The 22,854-nt window shown below is 44.3% G+C and overlaps 1 protein-coding gene across 2 annotated transcripts in view; it reads right to left on the reverse strand.

The window, feature by feature from the left end:
• Positions 1 to 1,679: 1,679 nt before the first annotated feature.
• The window catches only part of LOC310796695 (YY1-associated factor 2-like), a 39,721-nt gene continuing 18,546 nt past the window's right edge, over positions 1,680 to 22,854 (reverse strand). For both annotated transcript variants that reach the window (XM_083658939.1, XM_083658938.1), the window contains exons 3-4: positions 6,590 to 6,739; positions 1,680 to 4,404 (exon numbers count right to left, since the gene is read on the reverse strand). In XM_083658939.1, the coding sequence (XP_083515065.1) occupies positions 4,143 to 4,404; positions 6,590 to 6,739 (412 nt within the window). In that variant the 3' untranslated portion in view covers positions 1,680 to 4,142. The remainder of the gene's footprint in view (positions 4,405 to 6,589; positions 6,740 to 22,854) is intronic.

The raw sequence follows: 22,854 nt of genomic DNA on the forward strand, positions 1-22,854 counted from the left end.
CATGACACACACACGGACGGATAATCATAATAACTGTCAAGCCCCCTGCACGAATGATAATACATTTCCGGGTAAACCGTAGTTTCAAAATAAAACCTCAGAGGTTGTTGACATAATACGCCCTCTGGCGGCCAAATTGGAAAGCGACAGCATTTGGGAATTTATGTCCTGAATAGAAAATGTATGCGTTGCTTTTGGATCGGGACTGACGTAGACTAATACTTGTGATTATGTGTTGAAACAAGTCATCATCTCTCCTAGTAGGCTACACATTTTGGAGTAGGCTAGAGCAGGGGTCTTCAACCTTTGTCAGCCCAAGGAAGCGTGGCCTATAATATTTATAATCCATTATAACCTATTTATATACTCATGGGAATCATTCATTTTGTAAATCACTCGAGTCAGAATTAGCTTATTGCCTACTTGTAGTTTACTCAATATTATCATTTTCATCTCAAATACATTGTTTTAATTTTCACAAACTACTTCGACAAAATTGACGGACGCCCTGCAGTACCTCTGCGGACCCCATATAATTCGGGGTGCGCTGTTGTCTGCACGCCGGGCCCTTTTTATTTTGCCTTTATGTTGAAGGAGAAAACGTCACATTTCCGGTCTTGTCTCGACTCTCTCTGTAGACCTTGACGCAGTTCGTGTTACCAAAGCCGCCCGCAGCCAGAGACCAGAGACCCTGTGTGTTCCTTGTGGGGGGAAGGGTGGGAGCAATAAACTAAGTTGATTCCTCCCTCTCCCTCCCCCTCCGGCTCTGTCTGTGTTCACTCTCCTGAAAAGGCCCTTTCACAGCATCAGTGATCTAGGTCCGCTGCTCTTTGTCGAGGCAGCTCCACTAGACAAACAGATCTGAACTTCAGCAGCTTTACTGTGGGAAAGTGGGGGTTGATGACAGTGATCTAGTGGTAGTCTAAATTACAAGGTGTGAATTTTAATTAATACACAGGACAAGATGTTACTATCGCTTGTGCCAAAACTTTAACATCCAGTCGATGAGCGTCATATGAATGAGATGCATTCATTTATTGTTTTTGTACTATTTAGTCTTAAAAGACCCTGTCCTCATTTAACTTCCTCCACGAGGCCCTCTTTCATTCTGGATCAATGTCCCTGCTTAGGCAAGCCACCCTGCTGAAGTGTCTTTGAGCAACCAACTCCCTACCAGCTCCATAGCTAGGGATCAATAAAGGACCACATGCTTATTTATTGGTTTGATAGCCATACTACTATGCATACCAAGATAACACTACTATACATACTAAGATACTGTTACTACTATAGTAAGGTGGGTCCACAAATAAAAAGGTGATACCACGTTGAGGTAGGCTTATCTATCTCCACCATTATTGCATGTAGTGAAAGTTGCAGTGATTCACCAGATGGAGCTAAAATTCAGGAACTGAAAAATAAATAATAAACAAATCATATTTGCTTGTTTGTAGAGGGCAATATGCTATCTGAGATAGCATAGGATACACACCAAGAAAAATACTCAATGTGTGTGAATGAGTGTGTACGTAAATGTGCATCTGTACATTTGAATATGCATAGGTGTGTGTGCGGGAGGGCTGTTTGCATTTAAAGGTGAGAGACAACATGTAATTTCACTAATTTTCTTATTCAGACATGTAATAAACCAATCCACACATTTTAAAACAAGAGCATGGCAAAGCAAAACAAAAGATGCAATTTTATCAACAAGTGACGCTGATGCATTTCCAACTAATAAGTCTTTCCATTTTTGACACAACCAATGACAAACGTTTCTCCAAATAGTCCTCATGAGTCCACGCCCCTAGTCCCAGCTAGAGTGAACCAATGAGAATGTCTCTAACACATTAAATGATACTTACAAACTAAGAGACATAGCCTGTCCCACATTACATATACCAGGACCATATTATTATCATGCCATGACAGTTCTCAGGAACTGCCCTAAACTGTTATTATAAAGTAAAAATCTTGACAATAACACTGGTATGATGTATAATACAACCACATTAAAACATTGTAGTACAATAGATCGAGAAATATCCTGCTTGTCTAACGTTTTATTATTCTACAGGTTTTTAAAAGTCACTGTTCATTAATGCGGATGTAAAGTCGCTCTGCCAGGAGTTTAGTGTGTTCCAAGGCTCCTCCACTGGACGACACCGAAGTGGAGGAATCTCAGCAGCTTCTGAAGTCCATCGTATTGCCAAGCCATAACCTATACAGCTACTGAATGTGCGTGTCCACAACTCAAAACCTGGCTCCCAGACTATTTGAGTTTCTCCCATTGGACAACCACCGTGCTGTATCCATACTGGGCCAGCGGGGGGTGCAGCTGCAGCACCCTCTGGATTTCCATTAGAACGCTGAGCAGGTGACGCCATGTTTGTGTACAAGCAACAGGTTATAAGGAGAGCCACCAGTGTCATTTAGTGTTATAGTCCCTTTACTACATTGCCATATACATCAGTCAACTTTTTCATATCAAGGACCCCTAATTTATAGCACATCAGGGCCACATAGCCCCATTTAATGAGATTTTGCCTCTTCGACCCAAATCTGAGAATGTTCCCATTGTCAGATATGATTTTCTCCAGAAAACTATGACTATCTGTATTTTAGGTATAGGGATAACAATGAACCTATGCTGAAAATAGTCATTTTTACACACTCTCTTATTGTGTTAAGTTCTTGTAGATGAAATAATGGTGAAATTTGCATCAATTTGCTGGGCACCTCTTGGAACCCCTTCAAGGACCCCTGGTGGTCCCCAGACCCCACCGTGACATATGAAATAGGATTTTTTTTAAACATGTACTCGTATTTAAAACAAACCAAAAACTAGCTTGAAATTAACTGCAGTCCCGGCTAACAAAGACACCCAATGTGACACTATAGTTTGTAAGGTGACATGTTTTTGAGGGATTATTTTCTGGTGGAGACATTCTTCCTATGGGAGAGCGTAACATAATCACAAAGGATGTCAGCATTATGTTTAACATTGTGTGAGGCACACTCGCTCTTCCAATCAGAGAACCTGAAATATACTCTGGTCCAATGAGAGAGGCTGAATGAATGTGTGCACTGATATGAAAACACTCAATTTAGGCACAATGAAAGAACAGCAAAACAGAAACTCTGACAAAGCCACATTAAAGTGTTCACTGTGATGGATTATCTATCTAACTCTGTGGAGGTTGTTTTAGGTAATTGCAAGAATGATGAAGAATGGCAATAAATGGCTTCTTCTGAAAGCCTTGATCTCTCCAACTATGCCAACTGTGTGCAGAACCCATCAAGAATAATGTAAAGGAGAGGAGCGTCATAGAGCATTGGCAAACTTAAAAAACACTGGTATTATCCTTTAAGATGATCATTCCTGCCAGCATCCTTTAGAAGAAGTGGGCTGGTTCCAACTATGTTCAGGTGCTTTAGCAGCACGCGTCGAGCATACCTGCAGCAAACCCAACTGCACTAAACAGAATGGAAATTGGAAAATCCCACAGAGTGGTGCCAGTATGCGTACGGCACTAAGGCAGTGGAAAAACCACAGCGCAAGGATCGCTCCCAGTTCTCTAGTCGAGCCAGTCCAGAACTTACAGCTTCCAGGATCAAGATGGAGAGCAAAGGTTCACTGTGAGGATGGAGGTATTTGGAAGTTCAAAGTAAGTAAGGTAAAGATTCCATATGGAGGCTGAAAATTCAAAATGGGGGAAGAATCTCTCACTCTGCCACTTACGGATGATGCTGGGGAAGGGCAGGGCTGCACAGACAAACAACTGATTACTGCAATTTCCAAGACGCTGTGTGGTTTTAGGACAGGCGTTTCAGAGAGCTTTCTAAAGAGGGAATTCCAGTGCTGTGGAGAATCTTTCATTGGATTCAAAGCGGCCAAATCTGCAACATTGGCATCTAATTTTCTGTCCTCCCCCAAACAATTCACTCTTGAACACCTTTAAGTCACTGAAAAAGAAACAATGCTGAAAAATCTGTTCAAATGTATCGCAATTCTTACTGCAATCGCGATATCCAGAAAAAAACAAGCAAGGGAAAAAACATGATCTGATGTTTTTGTCAATATGGTGCAGCCCTAAGGTGGGGGTGACAGGGATCCTCAAGCGATGGGTCAGAGGGCGGTTTCAGTGGGACTCTCCGTTCACAGAGGCTCCCTCCGGCCGGGGCGAGGAGGAGCGGGACAGCCCCGCCCCCTTCTCTGTGTTCTCTGAGCTGGAGCCGTGCTGGCTGTGCTGCTCGGCCGTGGAGGCGGTGCCGGTGCTGGGCGTGGCCGACGTGGCCGAGGGCTTGGCCTTCTCCTTAAAGTCCGTTATGATGACCGTCAGGTCGCCCACCGTCACCTCCAGGTGCTGCGCGCTGCTGCGGTCGATGTTTTTTAACCGCGGCCTGGCGGGCGCACGGAAGGGGTTGGGGAAAGGCAGAATAACAAAGATTAGTAAGAGTAAACAAAGGATATCTGTTTTCTATGTTCTGTTTCATGTCTGCTTTTCGGTTATCTACCAAACAAATGTGATGCTATTTAGCATTGATAGGGATGGGATGATATGATTATTTCACGATACAATTCGATACGCAATAGTGATACAATGTAATAAATAAAAGCTTAATGACAACCAAGTGTGACTGTGCAGAGTTGTGTTGATTACTGCTTACTCGAATGTAAACAACTATTTAAAAATGTCATTACAAAGTGTGAATAATATCATTTGGATGGAGAGCTTGAGAAATTGTGATGGGCCAGCCGTCTCATTTGTGATGACTACAGCAGAATAAAATGTAGTTAATACTGCGATTCATTTTTCTTTCCCACGATACGCATTGTCACATTTTTGTATTGCAATATAATTAATTTCAATATATCATTATCTCATCCCTAGTTATCGACTATCTCAAACAGAGTGCAAAATACAGTCTACCCAAACGCGAAGGCACTGTTATTCAAAAGTAAAGAGCACCTCAGTCCTCATATTTATTCTTTACAATTCCACTGAAAACACCAAACACTAAGAGCACCTTCCTACTTTTATCTCATGTGTATCTTGTTTGAAAACCCAAGCACTTTATGACAACACAACATCAAACTAAGTTCAGGTGGCAATCAAACATGATCCAGTGTTGATTCATGCATCCCTGTAATATCCCATTCCTTTTCATGCCCCCGACCTCATCTTGTTTACCTCATCCCCGGCCTCATCTTGTTTACCTCATCCCCGGCCTCATCTTGTTTACCGGCCTCATCATGTTTACCTCATCCCTGGCCTCATCTTGTTTATCTCATCCCCGGCCTCATCTTGTTTACCGGCCTCATCATGTTTACCTCATCCCTGGCCTCATCTTGTTTACCTCATCCCCGGCCTCATCTTGTTTACCTCATCCCCGGCCTCATCTTGTTTACCTCATCCCCGGCCTCATCTTGTTTACCTCATCCCCGGCCTCATCTTGTTTACCTCATCCCCGGCCTCATCTTGTTTACCTCATCCCCGGCCTCATCTTGTTTACCTCATCCCCGGCCTCATCTTGTTTACCTCATCCCCGGCCTCATCTTGTTTACCGGCCTCATCATGTTTACCTCATCCCCGGCCTCATCATGTTTACCTCATCCCTGGCCTCATCTTGTTTACCTCATCCCCGGCCTCAGCTTGTTTACCTCATCCCCGGCCTCAGCTTGTTTACCTCATCCCCGGCCTCATCTTGTTTACCTCATCCCCGGCCTCATCTTGTTTACCTCATCCCCGGCCTCATCTTGTTTACCTCATCCCCGGCCTCATCTTGTTTACCGGCCTCATCATGTTTACCTCATCCCCGGCCTCATCATGTTTACCTCATCCCTGGCCTCATCATGTTTACCTCATCCCTGGCCTCATCATGTTTACCTCATCCCCGGCCTCATCTTGTTTACCTCATCCCCGGCCTCATCATGTTTACCTCATCCCCGGCCTCATCTTGTTTACCTCATCCCCGGCCTCATCTTGTTTACCGGCCTCATCATGTTTACCTCATCCCCGGCCTCATCTTGTTTACCGGCCTCATCTTGTTTACCTCATCCCCGGCCTCATCATGTTTACCGGCCTCATCTTGTTTACCGGCCTCATCATGTTTACCTCATCCCTGGCCTCATCTTGTTTACCTCATCCCCGGCCTCAGCTTGTTTACCTCATCCCCGGCCTCAGCTTGTTTACCTCATCCCCGGCCTCATCTTGTTTACCTCATCCCCGGCCTCATCTTGTTTACCTCATCCCCGGCCTCATCTTGTTTACCGGCCTCATCATGTTTACCTCATCCCCGGCCTCATCATGTTTACCTCATCCCTGGCCTCATCATGTTTACCTCATCCCTGGCCTCATCATGTTTACCTCATCCCCGGCCTCATCTTGTTTACCTCATCCCCGGCCTCATCATGTTTACCTCATCCCCGGCCTCATCTTGTTTACCTCATCCCCGGCCTCATCTTGTTTACCGGCCTCATCATGTTTACCTCATCCCCGGCCTCATCTTGTTTACCGGCCTCATCTTGTTTACCTCATCCCCGCGCTCATCTTGTTTACCTCATCCCCAGGCTCAGCTTGTTTACCTCATCTTCTTGTGACTGTTCTTCTTGAGTGCCGGCTCTCTGTCGCCCTTCTCCACTCTCTCCTTCTTCTCCTTCTTGGGCTGCGTGGGTGACGCAAACTGCTGTGTTACCTGCTGCTGGGAGACCAGTTGGGAGACAGGACGAGGCTTCCTGTTCAGGGGGGATGAGGGAGGGGGAGACAGAGAGAGAGGGGGGGGGGGGGGTGAGGCAGGGGGAGACAGAGAGAGTTGGGGGGAGGCAGATTAATGACAGGGAAAATCACAGTGAATCCAGGGCTTTATGCTAGCGTACAAGCGTAATCAAGGAGCCAATAATTACTGCCAGTGCTGGTTAGGACGGCGCTGCTGGAAGTGTTCCTAACAGTGGAAGCCAGTGGTGATACATACTGAGTGTTCTTAACAGTGGAAGCCAGTGGTGATACATACTGAGTGTTCCTAACAGTGGAAGCCAGTGGTGATACATACTGAGTGTTCCTAACAGTGGGAGCCAGTGGTGATACATACTGAGTGTTCCTAACAGTGGAAGCCAGTGGTGATACATACTGAGTGTTCCTAACAGTGGAAGCCAGTGGTGATACATACTGAGTGTTCTTAACAGTGGAAGCCAGTGGTGATACATACTGAGTGTTCTTAACAGTGGGAGCCAGTGGTGATACATACTGAGTGTTCTTAACAGTGGGAGCCAGTGGTGATACATACTGAGTGTTCCTAACAGTGGAAACCAGTGGTGATACATACTGAGTGTTCTTAACAGTGGAAGCCAGTGGTGATACATACTGAGTGTTCCTAACAGTGGAAGCCAGTGGCGATGAGTGCATCCAGGATGAAAATCAGGATTCAGCCAACTGTGAGTTATGTGGAATACCAGCGTAGGCTTGTTTCAGCGCTCACGTCAACTCACACTGACGCAACCCGATCTGGCTGCGTCAGTCTGATGTGATTTACCTGCTGCACAAAACTCAGTGATACAAGCCTTTTTCACAATGTAACGGCTGCCTAACAACTGAAGATGATGATGCACCTCCATACATGGGTTACACAATGTGCTAACGAGAGGCCCAAGAGCCAATTTAACACATTGTACCATGGTTAGCTGAGTGATCTTTAGAGTCACAACTCCATCTGCCAAGAGTGTCTGTTGTCTCCAAAATTATGCATTATGCAATTGTTCTGGCACTATGCATGAGGGCATATCTGCGTACAAGCGTGTGCACGTGGGTTCTCTTGCTTGTGTTTTGGGGCTCAAGAGCTGTAGCCCAGAGTGTGTGGAAAAGGCCATCTGTTGAGGGAGGAACATATCTAGTGCCTAAATGTGCACGCCACGCACACACACACAGACATACACACACACCATACAGGTACCACACAAACAACAACACACACACACCATACAGGTACCACACAAACAACACACACACCATACAGGTACCACACAAACAACAAACCTGAACGCAAATCAGAAGCACATAATGTACACACGCACACACGAACTATTTTGTTTTTAAATGGATGCATGAATATATACACTACCATACAGCCCCCTCGCCCAATATAAATGAATAAGGGCGGGTTCACACCAGCCTTGTTTAGTCCGGTCTATCGGACCTTTCCCCTTTAGTACGGTCCATAGGGTCGGTGTGAACGCTCCTAATCGAACTCTGGTGCGGACTAAAAACCGCGCTCTGGTTCGCCTGTGAGAGGTGGTCTCGGTCCGCTCTCAAGCGAACTCTGGAGCGGCCCATTTCTGGTGTGAACCCCACCCGGACTAGTCAGAGGAAGCACATGGTTTTTTTTTGTTATTTTTTTGTTTTGGAAGCTCCCGCTGAAGAAGAAGCTGCTTGCTAGCTGTAGCAGTTAGCTAGCTTATCTCGTCTAGTTACCAGCGACATCACAAACAGTCAAAAATGACTAGTGGCAGCCAGGGTTATTTTTGGCGGCCATGATGCACCATGGGTGCTGCTTCCTTCTGCTGTCCTCTTCCCCCGTTACGTCTAGCTTGACACAACACAGCCCGTCTATGTACCCGTCTGTAAACGTTGCAGCTGAGCTGATAAATGCCGACTTGTTCAACGAGCAACAGGTTAGCGGATGTGATAGAAAACATTATTAGGCTACATTCCCAAAACTAGTGTTATTTTGTGACGAGCAAACTTTTAACGTCGGAGTTCAACAAGAAAATGCGATGCGAGGAGGCACGCGCTGCAGTCATGGGCTGCAGTGCAGATTACCCCGCTAGCCGGGCGCTTCTCGCTCATACAGTGCAGAGTAGTATCCAGGCAGCGTCAAGCCAGCGTAAACACACAGCTGCTCACGTTCTAGTCCGGATATTGCTCCCAGAAATATTTTACAGCAGAGCCTCACAAAAATAAGGTGGATAACAGAACGAGATTTCTGCCCACGTGACTTTGCTTCGTGTGGGCAGGACTAGTGGATTTTGGCCTTGTGAACGCAAACCGAACCAGCTGAAAAACTAAACAATGTATCATCCTCTTCTCTGGCCCGAACCAAGGACCCGCACTTTCTGGTGTGAACCCGCCCTAAGACTGAGAATAAAAACCTTTTAAATTTTAAAGAATTATAGCAAATTATGGAACTATATCACATTACCAGTGTATTTTGGCCGTTGAAGTGTGCAATGTATCTTACAATTTATCAAGCACAATGCTGCAGAATAGCACTGCGTGTGTATATCAACCTATGGACAAGTATTGCAGTAAGACAATATTACTCTGTAATGTACTTACAAGAGTGTTACAGCACAATGCAAGTACAAAGTCCACACATGTACTGTACTCAAATAAGCCCTTACAAAACATTAGAAGAGGGGGGGGGGGAGAGTTCCAGCACCTGGTGTAAGCAGCAATGTGCCAAGATTTTCCACAAATAAACTCTTCCCGGCCTATTTAGTTTGCTCTTGGAGACTCCCATCTCCTTTTCTAAGAGTCTTAACGCTGGGTCTGCTGGTCTGTTGTCTTCTTCTAAGGGGAAAGCTGTAAGAGCTGGGTCTGCTGGTCTGCTGTCTTCTTCTAAGGGGAAAGCTGTAAGAGCTGGGTCTGCTGGTCTGCTGTCTTCTTCTAAGGGGAAAGCTGTAAGAGCTGGGTCTGCTGGTCTGCTGTCTTCTTCTAAGGGGAAAGCTGTAAGAGCTGGGTCTGCTGGTCTGCTGTCTTCTTCTAAGGGGAAAGCTGTAAGAGCTGGGTCTGCTGGTCTGCTGTCTTCTTCTAAGGGCAAAGCTGTAAGAGCTGGGTCTGCTGGTCTGCTGTCTTCTTCTAAGGGCAAAGCTGTAAGAGCTGGGTCTGCTGGTCTGCTGTCTTCTTCTAAGGGCAAAGCTGTAAGAGCTGGGTCTGCTGGTCTGCTGTCTTCTTCTAAGGGGAAAGCTGTAAGAGCTGGGTCTGCTGGTCTGCTGTCTTCTTCTAAGGGGAAAGCTATTGTTTAACAATTCTGCCATGACCTAAATTGGGGGCCAGCTTCAAAGAGTCTTTTTGTGTGTGTTATCATTCCCCTTTACAGTACATGGAGAGATGCTAGCAAGGCCAGACTGAAATGCAAATGTCTCTGTTGGCCTACATAGACGTGTAGGGAGATCATCTACTTGAGCCTACATAGGCGTGTAGGGAGATCGTCTACATGAGCCTACATAGGCGTGTAGGGAGATCGTCTACATGAGCCTCAGCCTACATAGGCGTGTAGGGAGATCGTCTACATGAGCCTACATAGGCGTGTAGGGAGATCGTCTACATGAGCCTACATAGACGTGTAGGGAGATCGTCTACATGAGCCTACATAGGCGTGTAGGGAGATCGTCTACATGAGCCTACATAGGCGTGTAGGGAGATCATCTACATGAGCCTACATAGGCGTGTAGGGAGATCGTCTACATGAGCCTACATAGGCGTGTAGGGAGATCGTCTACATGAGCCTACATAGGCGTGTAGGGAGATCGTCTACATGAGCCTACATAGGCGTGTAGGGAGATCGTCTACATGAGCCTACATAGGCGTGTAGGGAGATCGTCTACATGAGCCTACATAGGCGTGTAGGGAGATCGTCTACATGAGCCTACATAGGCGTGTAGGGAGATCGTCTACATGAGCCTACATAGGCGTGTAGGGAGATCGTCTACATGAGCCTACATAGGCGTGTAGGGAGATCGTCTACATGAGCCTACATAGGCGTGTAGGAAATCGTCTACATGAGCCTACATAGGCGTGTAGGGAGATCGTCTACATGAGCCTACATAGGCGTGTAGGGAGATCGTCTACATGAGGCTACATAGGCGTGTAGGGAGATCGTCTACATGAGCCTACATAGGCGTGTAGGGAGATCGTCTACATGAGCCTACATAGGCGTGTAGGGAGATCGTCTACATGAGCCTCTGATAGGGAGGAGACGTACAGATCCTCTAATGTGTCTGTCTCGTCAGAACTGCTGACACCTTTTAAATGAAGCCAGAGGCCTCTCAAAGTCCTCTGTTCCCAGCTGAAGTCATGTGCTGCTTGCCTTGACATCCGTACCCTAATAGTTCTTCTACAGTGACAAAGCAGCGTCTGGTCTTGTGAATTCCCTTCACTGAAGCTCACACACACATCGAGCGCCCTGCCCTCAAGCCAAACATTACCAGCTTCGAAAAGGAACAAGAAAAAAAGAGAGAAAGAAATGGCCACCTCATTCATAACCTCCCTCGGTTAGCCTTTGACTGATGATTTCTGTTCAGGATGTCATCATGCCTTTCCAATTCTGCGGTTTCTGTATGTACTGTATGTAATGAATGGATGAATTATCACCCCATTTATGCAATGAATGGGTGCCTTTTTTGTGCGCGCACTACTGGGTCTCTTGATGTGCAAGACAAATCTGGCCTGGGGCTAATTATGCTCTGTGCTATAAATTCTATTTCAAACTGAAGGAGTGGCTGTGTGTGCCGGGGAGCAATGTGGAGAAACTATAAACATATTTTGTACATCCTATCTTCCTCAAGCATTACAATGAAGTAGATTTTCACTAATAGAGGCAGCTCAATAACGCAGAGGTGAAAACGGAGACAGACAACCTAATATTAGGGTAAGGCAAAGCTGCCGACCTAAACAGAGCTGCCTCTGTTAACCCAATCAAATGGTTATTATCCAAGCACTTAGGCCTTCACCAATGGCCTCCATCTGCCTGTGGTGTGTGTGTGTGTGTGTGTGTGTTTTGCACGCGTCTATCGATTCCAACAGGAATTTCTCTGTGTCTAATGTAGCGGCCTATTCTTTCTGACATTAATACTGCGTGTTGCAACTGTTGTTCCAATCAATATTGGCCCCGCCCACTCACGCCATCCATTCTGCAGCAGCTAATGGAGTCCCACACTGGGAAATTAGGCCGTTATGAGGGAGGGCTTAAAACGGACGGAATAATTGTATTTCCTCGAGAAGGGGAGAGAAAAGGAAAACAAGGCATATTAATCACAATCTCTTTACTCTTTGGTTGGATAAGTCAGGGAATGTGCTCAGGAAAACATTGATCTCCTGTTAGAAAAGGAGGGGGAGCCGGACGTCCAAGAAAACCACAATGAAAGATCAGATGAGATATATTGTGTAGCCACATTTGTTGGTCCATAACATCATGTATCTCTGTCTGTCACTGTCTCAGTACCTCCCTTCTCTCTCTTCCAATTCAGCAGAAACCTTATTGGCATAAAGAAGATCATTCTTAAATTGCCAAAGCGTAAGAGCAAAACACAATATGGTCTTCCATCTTATCGGCTGCATAGCCTGAATCTCTGTCAACCACTCCGGCTTGTGCTCCTTCTCGGCTCCTGCTTTTAACCTCAAGCTTAAGACAGGCTCTTCCAGTCTTGGAGACTAGAGAGCTTTAGCCTCAAGCTTAAGACAGGCTCTTCCAGTCTTGCAGACTAGAGAGGTTTAGCCTCAAGCTTAAGACAGGCTCTTCCAGTCTTGCAGACTAGAGAGGTTTAACCTCAAGCTTAGCCAAAGTCGACTTTTCGTCGAAATTCGCCCACCCCTAAAAAAAAGAAAATATATATACATTTCTTTTGTGAGTCAAATTTTACATGGTCTCCCCTGATTCTAAGTAGGGATGGGCATCGAATTTCAAATTTTCGAATAATTGTTGTTATTATCAAGGTCGACTTTTATTATTGAAATTCGAAATTCGATTTTTTTTTTTTTTTTTGAGTGAAATGTTGCATTGTCTCCCCTGATTCTAAGTATAGTCAAATCGCTTGGTTTGAGCAAGTAAAACAATTTTTATAAGCATTTTAAGCAAGGTTTATGGAAAAATGAATGGCGGATGAAATCCCATGAAGAGGGAGAGGGGGTGACTTTGGCACCCCTTTGGCACTCAGACCTGAGCCTACTAAATATTTAATGAACCACTCATGATTGTCAAAACTGTTTTTTATTTTCGAAAATGTCAATGTCATGTCATGTTCTTTACTTCAGTGGTGCAATGCTTGTTTGAGCTAAAAATCCACAGCAGAAGCTTTTTATATTAATTAATAAAGCCGTAGACTTAGAATCAGGGGAGACAATGCAACATTTCACTCACAAAAAAAAAAAAAAAAAAAAAAAAAAAAAAAAAATTACATTTTTTTATTTATTTTCGAATTTCGAATTAAATTCGAATTTGGCCAGCGAATTTCGAATAGTGTTTTTGCTAGAAATGCCCATCCCTAATTCTAAGTATAGTTGAATTGCTTGGTTTGACCAAGTAAAAACAAATTATAAGCATTTTACACAAGGTTTATGGAAAAATTAATGGCGGATGAAATCTCATGGACAGGGAGAGGGGGTGACTTTGGCACCCTATTGTCCAGACTTACGTTAGCCGTTAGCAACGTTATATCAGAATATCAGCTTTTCTTCATGCAGTAACAAGCCTTGAAACCTTTTCCTTGTGGCCGAGTGGTGCTGTAGACAGTTTAAGAGCATTTCTAATGTTTCTAGACCTACTGCGTGCTGCTCACTGGTGCTGCTACTGTCACAGCTGTTCTGCTCCAGTGCGCAGCTCCTACGGCAACAACACATGGACAAAGTGTCATCCTTAACACATTAAGTGCCATAGACGACCTAACTCGTCTTACATAATCCAGCGCTTAAGTGCCAAGGACGGACTAACTCGTCTTACATAAAGATTTTTTTTTTTTGACGGTGGGACATCAATCAACCCCTTTTACATCTTTGAGATAACTATTTGGAGCAAGAGCATGTGTGTAATCTATTTTACCGACCACTAAGTGGCGACAGAGACCGAGAGAAGCCACAGCCATGGGACCCAAAAGCCACGGGACCAAAAGCAGCCGCCTCTTCGATGGCGATTTTACAGTCAGAAGCCCGAGACACACACACAGAACGGACAGAGATCCCTTCCCCCCAGAGCCGCGCAGCAACGCGCGAACACACACACACACACACACACACACACACACACACACACACACACACACACACACACACACCGCGGTAGCAAGCCATTCAAGGAAATGGTGACGCGATTTTACAGTAATCCATTCAAGACTTGTCTTGCCTGAGAGCGGCCGCGCACCGGCAGCAGCACACAGAGAGCGGAGAGCGATTTGCAAAATAGATCATAGGTGAAACACACTTTGAAACACCTCAGAAAGGCCAGAATCAACATCTGCCCATCGCCCACGCATTCCCCGGCCCATCTTGACTCGCACAAGGAGCGTCCGCACGCAGGCAAGCAGGCAGGCAGGCACACAGGCAGGCAGCAGCAAAAGCGCTTCTGACACGCCCGCTGTACAGCCAGGAGGAAGGAGGAGAAGACACACGGAGGGAGGAGTTTGAATGAGAGGGGTGTTTCCTGTTGTTATGGAGGAAATTACTGTTCAAAACTATTGTTTAGAATGTCTGACGGTCTTACTGATGCCAAAAATGAATGGTTAAAGTGACTGTTTCACAAAAAGCCATTTATCTCTGAATAAATTTCCAGACGCTGAAACCATGCTGTACTCAACGGCTAATATCTACATAACTACTAACTCTGCAAACTAACTCTTTTAGACAGAGAAAGCACACATTCTATTAGTTATTTTTAGATAATTGCTGTTCATGAATTCTTAACAGAAAAGAATCCTCGGCTGTTCTAAAATGAGCCAGAATCGTCAAAAACACCCCTGGCACAACTTACCTACAGGAATGAAAACATGGCTGGCATTCAATGTGTTAAAGAGAAGGCGGCGGTAACAAATAAATAATAATTAAATACATGATTTTCCACTTTTAATAGTAAAAGTCGAATTTCGTTGCCCATCCCTACTTAAGACAGGCTCTTCCAGTCTTGGAGACTAGAGAGGTTTAACCTCAAGCTTAAGACAGGCTCTTCCAGTCTTGCAGACTAGAGAGGGGGGTAGATAGCACAAACGCTGCCACTGATCCCTCACACGTACAAACACTTCACTGAGAGGGGAAGGGAACTCTGGCTGACCCCATACCAGCACACACAGGTCAGGCCTCACACACACACACACACACACACACACACACACACACACACACACACACACACACACACACGCCATCTTTTTCTACACACACACACACACACACACACACACACACACACACACACACACACACACGCCATCTTTTTCTATCTCACACCCCTTCCCTCTCCCTTCCTCCCTCCGATGCACTCACTGACCTCACACTCTTATGGAAGCGTATCACATGCATAATTCAAATGGAAACGCAATATGTAAAATGGCCATGTAATCCTACATTTGAATTTAAATTTCCCACTTGTATGTGTGCAGTTTTCGGCTCAAAATGAAAATTAGAATTAAATAATGTAATTTGCATTTAATTTAAACAGAGATTTACACGCTTTGTTTTTAGCTTTAGTCAAATGATCATGCATATTGGAAAATTTAAATGTATTTCCCGAACTGCATAGATATGTTTCATGTGATTATGCAATAATGGTGTCAAAATGATAATTGATGTCATTTACCTTATACAGTACATGTATGGTTTTGCACTCTCTAAAAGGGCATTTTACATTTCCTTATCAAAGACAATATTATGCTGTAAAGGTGGCAAAATAGAAATGGCTATTGAAATGTAAAAAGCAAAACAGCGCCTCCTGTCTGACAAATTACATGGAGATAATATATTATATTAATACACTCCTGGCAAAATGCAATTGCAAATACATTTCGAGGGGACACATTAACATTGTCACAGGGCGTCCACCTGTCAGTTACCTCATTAAGGCGGGTCTTGCATTGCGCAAGTTCAAAGCGGTTAAAATATGCCTTTACCAGTAATCAACCCACTTTGTATCATTAATAATCTGGGTAATATAAGCACACGGGCAGTGATTACCTTCTCTCTCTGTTTTCCTCACGGAAATCTCCCATTTCCTTCTCTGGCAAAGCGCTCCGTTCTGATGTGTTTTACGTCACAACGGAGCTGCGGATGTTCTGTTGGAGAGGCAGAATCTGCTCCGAGGGCGCCTGTTATTGTTTATTTTTATTTTTTAAGTATGGCACATCCACGGAGAATCGCATTGAGAGCCTTAAGAGCCTTAATGACTTGCAGCTGGTGGGGGCGGAGTTTCTGCAGACAGGAGCAGGAGCATTTTTCTCCGTGAGGTAAACAGAGAGAGAAGATAAATAGGGCTGGGTATTGGCAAGGACCTCACGATACGATACGTATCACAATACATGGGTCACGATACGATTGTATCACGATACATTGTGATACAATACATATTGCGATACTCTACATAATTTACTGAAAATTTAAAAATAGAGCTAAAAATACAACACGCTGTGTACCACCCAGGTAGTGTAATAATATGTACATCACTTTATATTGACAACTTAGTGGACAAATTTCGTAAAAACTGTTGAGTGCCTTACTGAACGCACTGAAATAAAAAGTATTCTTATTGTGTCACTGAACACACGGATGTGCAAAAAAATCGATATGGCGATATATCACAATATGTTTCTGAAATATCGATACAGTATTGCGGAAAAAAGTATTGCGATATATTGCCGCATCGATTTTATTGCACAGCCGTAAAGATAAATGCTTATATTAACGAGATGATAATATATGATACAAAGTGGGTTGATTACCGGTAAAGCCACCCTTTAAATGTGTGAAAGGAGAGAAGGCGGGCCGGGGAGTTCTGTGCTCTGTGAAGCTGGCCACAATATCATTTCCGGTTCTGTCTCCGAAGCGCATTTTCATTTTGTTATGGTTAACACGGTTTGACATAAGTAAATACTGAATTCTAAAACTAAACAGCAAATCAGATTAGCCCTCTGTCAATACTCTTCGATACATTTTCATCTTGGAGCTTGTGCTCGAAAACCAAGAAGAAAAGATCAAAAAGAGATCAAAGAGAAAACATTTGATGTACCAACGCTAGAGGAAAAGAATCTCTGGGTTTGATGGTGTGATGGTGAACGGATAACGGGTAACAGATTCAGCAGATGGTGAAGGTATGACTCTGGGGGGCTCGGCTAGACCACCTTTCCGCCACACTGAACAAGTGGGTCAACACTATTGCTCACTGTGACTCAGCAATTAACATGGTTGCTCTGTGTGTGTGTGTGTGTGTGTGTGTGTGTGTGTGTGTGTGTGTGTGTGTGTATAGATGAATGAAATAAGATGAAATAATATACTTCATTCTCTATGCTAGTCTTAACACTTCAACTCCTGTGATGGATATTTGCATTAATATATAGCTGCAGTATTCACAAATTAGTAAAACAAAATGAGGCCTCTTACTGAAATTTGACCAATGACATGTCTTACCCCAAAACATGCCAATTTGAAATCCTCAAATTTCACCAAACAAGACACTGAAAGAGATGGAAAAGTCTATTAATTTGATGTGCAAATTGAGTGTTGCAACCCAATCCACAAATTGTGAGCTCTAACAGACGAGAACACTTACAGCCCTACTATTTTGATTAGTTCTCTACAAATATTTTCGTCTACCCACACCCAACACACACACACACACACACACACACACACACACACGCACACACACACACACACATATATATACCGTAAATTCCGGACTATAAGGCGCACCGGTCTATAAGCCGCACCTTCAAAGTTGACTATTTTTTTCTTATATAAGCCGCACCGGACTATAAGCCGCGGGTGTTTTGATGTTTAATTACCATATGAAAGGGTTCGTGCACAGAGAGGAATGTCGGGAAAGAGATGGCTGTTTGGGGAAGCTCCCATTTATTAACATTTCAACAAAACAAAACAAAAGTCAGGTCACTAATCCCCAGACAAAATCACACAACAATAGGCTATATGTGCAGCAAACGGCTGTAACCAGAAAAGTCAAGTCACTAATCCTCGTCTTCCTCTTCTTCCTGCGTACTGAAACCACCAAAGTCCTCATCTTCAGTGTCGGAAACGAACAGGTTCAGGGTGGCTTCGTCAACCACTCTCCTCTCTCCTTCATTGTCACTCAAAACCAACGAACTCCTCTTCGTCACTGTCGGCATCGAACAGCCTCTGAAGCCTCTGACGGCCCTCAGCGCCAGCTGTGGCGGCGTCATCCTCTTCATCCCGCAGCAGTCCAGCGTTTTGGAACCCGTTGGTGATTGTGGATGTTTTCACACTCCTATAATATTCCGTGATCTTCCTTTGTGTGAATTCGCCGAAGTTTGTGATTTTCTCCTGGTAGTCGGGAGGGAGTTGTTCAGTAGTTCTCGCCCGGACGGACAGTCCCTTTCGTCTCATGAATCGGAAGCACCAAGATGGGCCACCTATGAAATGTTCAATTTTCATTTCGGTGGCGACTGTTTTGGCCTTCAGTCGGATCTGCACCGTGGAAACGCCTCGGCCGTCTGCTCTCTGGGTCAACACCCAATCTTCAAGGGAATCTTCAAGTTCGGGCCATCTGCTTTTATGACCTCTGAAGGACTTTTTGGTCTTCTTGCACTGAGACAGTTCCTCCTGCTGCACCGTCCAACGCCTCACCATTGACTCGTCGATGCCCAGGTTACGCGCTGCTGCTCTGTTTCCCTCTTTTAATGCGAGATTGACTGCTTTCAACTTGAAAGCTGCGTCGTGTGAATTTCTGCGTACCTTCCCCATGGTAAGTGAGAGTGTTGCTTCTACTGCTCGTCTTGTTGTGAATATTCCTTGATCTTCCTTTGTGTGAATTCGCCGAAGTTTGTGATTTTCTCCTGGTAGTCGGGGGAGGGAGTTGTTGGCCGAGTGGCCGTTTGCTTACCGTAATTACCATATGTAAGTGGTCACGCACAGAGGGGATTGTCGGGAAAGAGATGGCTGTTTGAGGAAGCTCCCATTTACCGTATTACCGTAACATTTCAACAAAACAACATAACACAACACCACCGTTGTTTATTTTTACAGTGCACACAGTGTCCGCGGTGTGGTGAAAAGAGGGCAAGAGAGGAAATTAAAACAGAAGTGGATTTATAGTTAGAAAGAGTGCTAAAAAAGAGAGATTTTATTTGTATTTTTTTTTTTTTTTCTGAAAAAATCCATAGATAAGCCGCACCGTTATATAAGCCGCAGGGCCAAAAAACGGGAAAAAAGCCGCGGCTTATAGTCCGGAATTTACGGTATATATATATACACAATTTGGGTGCCATAGTGGAAGCAGAATTAATGAAAAAAGCAAGGTCTCATTCATTTGATTGTCCTCAAATCTATAAACTTTGAAGGATATTCAAAGCCTGTGCAAACATTGTCTAGTGCAGGGGTTCCCAAACTTAAGAATTTTATGGCCCACTTTGAAATCTTCCGGGGCCCACCCAACCCTTTAATCACAACTCTGATCAACACACAAGACTAAGATGATGTATTTCCCTATATATTTTTATTTCATTATCAGAGTATGTGAATTTGGGCATTAGGGAAATTAATAATCCATTCACATACAAAAATTTAGGCAAAATACCCAAAAGCCAGATTGCCAACATTTTCTCCACCTTACTCATCAGATGTATTTGCATGCATAACACATTTGTTGAGACAACAACAGAAGGAATCAATCCACAAGCTATTAATGCTATTTAGGGCTGTGAAAAATGCTACATTATCTGTAAAGGGGAGACTCGTGGGTACCCAATTGACCAGATTCTCATTCAGATAAATTGAGCTGAGAGGTCAAGAGACCCATTTGAAATTTGAAAAATTCGACAATAGGAAAAACCCGGGTTTACATGATTCAGTCAATTAGTCGGATTTCTCTCCAGAATGCGGCGGTAATTCAACTTTTTACATGCAACGTGTACATGGGCAGTGCATGCGCAGATGTATAAACCCACAAGAAACCTGATACGCTGTATACATGCACTCAAAAGACAGGTTATTGGCCAAAAACCTAGGTATGTTTATCGGTTTATTCATAACCCGATAACGGCCATAAACGGATAAAGCTTATCAGTTTATGCTGTTTACATGACCATTTGAATAATCAGGTAACTCCAGAAATCCGCTAATAAACTGTTTATTGTCTGCATGTAAACGCACTCCATGTATGGTCTAAGGGCTTCAATCGAAATTCTCACCATGTGAGTGTAAACGGTCTTTTGTGAGTAACATTTGAGAAAAGGGGGTCTCTGGACCGCGTCTGGGCCCCCACCCTTAGCAGAATGCTTACTTTATCATTTTAGTTACTGAGTATTTGAATATTGCCCAAGTGGCAGGCAGTTTTATTTTATGCGCTCGATGCCTCGATGACCTTCAGGTGAACGATTAAGCCCTCCGCTGGCGCGTCGGGCTCAATCCACCTGTCGGTCATTATTTCCCCCGTAATCACCGCCTCAATATACATTATCCCGCTTAGAACACGGCCTACAACTAAATCATTCAATAATCTGACAAAAATAATTATTCAAATAGATTTTTTAATAGCGTTTTCAACGGCAAAGTGGTTTCATTCGTAATTGGCACACAAGACACCACAGCTGCAACTGGTTGGCCTAATTAGTAGTGTTTGCTGACAAAAAGCTCTTATCAACTGATTAATCCAGGTGTGGCAGAGCAGCGGTCGGTTGTCGAGAAATAATGACCGGTGAATATTGTTGATTGACCAATCAGAATCGAGTATTCGAGAGAGCCGTGTTCTAACATGAATTAACGGCACTCGTAGGATCCCTCTTGTCCAATCAAATTGCTCTGCCAGAACTACCTGTTGTATAAAGATAGATAGATAGATAGATAGATACTAGATAGATAGATAGATAGATAGATAGATAGATAGATAGATAGATAGATAGATAGATAGATAGATAGATAGATATAGATAGATAGTAGATGTTTCATTGTTCCAGCCACTTTCATCTTATCGTGTAGTGCCCATGTGCTTGTACTTTTATAGTTCTACTTCCTGGTTGTCTTTTGAGCAGGATAGCCAGGGTGAAATCGGGTCGACGAGATAAAACGTTAAGCTAAAAAGAGTGAGTTGTCCCGGACCCATCCTTCATAACCCATGTCAACCCCCTTACTTCCTGTAATACATAAACACTGTGTATTACATTAGCATCTCATTATGCCATTGTCTGGCCAACACTGTTTACAATTGACATGCATGGTCTCTTCTAGTGTGTGATTGGTCATCAACCTGGCTCTGTTGTTAACAGACAGGACACGCCTACATAAAACGATTATTTATTTATGTTATTAAAGATTGTATTACACACTTATGGTTTTGTGCCAACAGTACAAATTGAATATAAAGTCACCAACAAGACTGTGTCTGTCGCGATGACTGGGCCTTTCTGGCCATGCTTCCTCCAGGCATGTGCACTTCAAAATGTTCAAACTGGTCATGTGTTAAACCCCCAATGATAGCAGGTCAATTGCTTCCATGCTTGACATACAGACTACAGAGTCGCTGCTAACCTTTGTATAGAGTACGCTGTGTGCTGAGAAAATAGCCCACAGGAGTGCCAATAGACGGCAAATACGCATTGGAGTGTGCTCCTATAAAGCAACATCTCACAACACTATTCTGTGATGATCGTAAGATCATTGTGAAATAGCTTATTTTATGGCGTGTTGAAGCTCACTCCAGGTGTCATATGCATGTGTCAGTGTGTGTCTGTGTGTGTCAGTGTGTGTGCCAGTGTGTGTCAGTGTGTGTGTCTTTTCTATCAGCAGCTTGTAGGCTGAGTGTTACTCCCGGGAGCTCATCCAACCCCATGATTAATGTCTCTCCCTGCCTGAACATGCTACCGCCGTGTGTGTGCGTGTGCCGTGTGTGTGTGTGTGTGTGTGTGTGTATGTGCCGTGTGTGTGTGCATGTGCCGTGTGTGTGTGTGTGTGCGTGTGCCGTGTGTGTGTATAAAAGAGAGAGAGAGAGACAGATGGCTCTCCATGTCCTGTGGTTTATGACACCTTCTACAGCCCACTCGCCACACTGTACCACACTCTCTCCTCACTCTCAGACAGACAGACAGACAGACCCACACACACACACACACACACACACACACACACACACACACACACAGATCACTATGTCATGCATCAGTGTCACCACAGTAATTACAGGCTTATCACGTAGCCATAATCTTGAGCCGCAGTGGCATGATAACAGCCAGCTTCATTGTCCCTGGCGTACACTCAGTGTTTGTATGCTGGATGAGTACTAAAACCAGTTACCCACACGATTGAGCCGACTGCCCGACTTAGAAGATGTAACAATTCAAACGGGCTGAACCCAGTAGTGATTGCCGATATACGGTCCGTTGCAAATTGATATAAGAATAATGTGATTGAACCTACGGGCAGTTCACGAAAGCTTTTACAGCCGGTGTCAGGGAGGTCTTTCCTGTCACACAGCAACCGATGTGTTTTACTCTTCTGGCAGCAGGGAGGTCTTTCCTGTCACACAGGAAGTCATGTGTTTTACTCTTCTGGCAGCAGCAACGGCAGCTTGTTTTGGATCAATAGAAGAAGAAGTGGCTAGTTAGCAGCCTCTAGGGAGCAGTCTTGCTTGGTCACATTGTGGCCAATGCGGAAGTACCAAAAACTGCAGTTCCTCAAATGGCCACTTGAGGCTGGCTGCAAAAGGGAGCCAATCCCCATTCACCCCCACATTAGAATGCCAGACTTTACAGCAGGAATAAACATGTTTACAGCCTGGTTCAACTATCAGGCGTCGACGCCTACCGAAGGACGTTGAAAAGTCATCACGTGGTTTGAGACGTGTGCTCAAAGCTACGTTATCTGGCTTATAACTACAGTATATCTGGTTTCGCACATTCGTTAGTTCGTAGTTCTC

The sequence above is a fragment of the Poromitra crassiceps genome (genome assembly GCF_964638095.1).
Source record: "Poromitra crassiceps genome assembly, chromosome: 2".
NCBI classification, from domain to species: Eukaryota; Metazoa; Chordata; class Actinopteri; order Beryciformes; family Melamphaidae; genus Poromitra; species Poromitra crassiceps.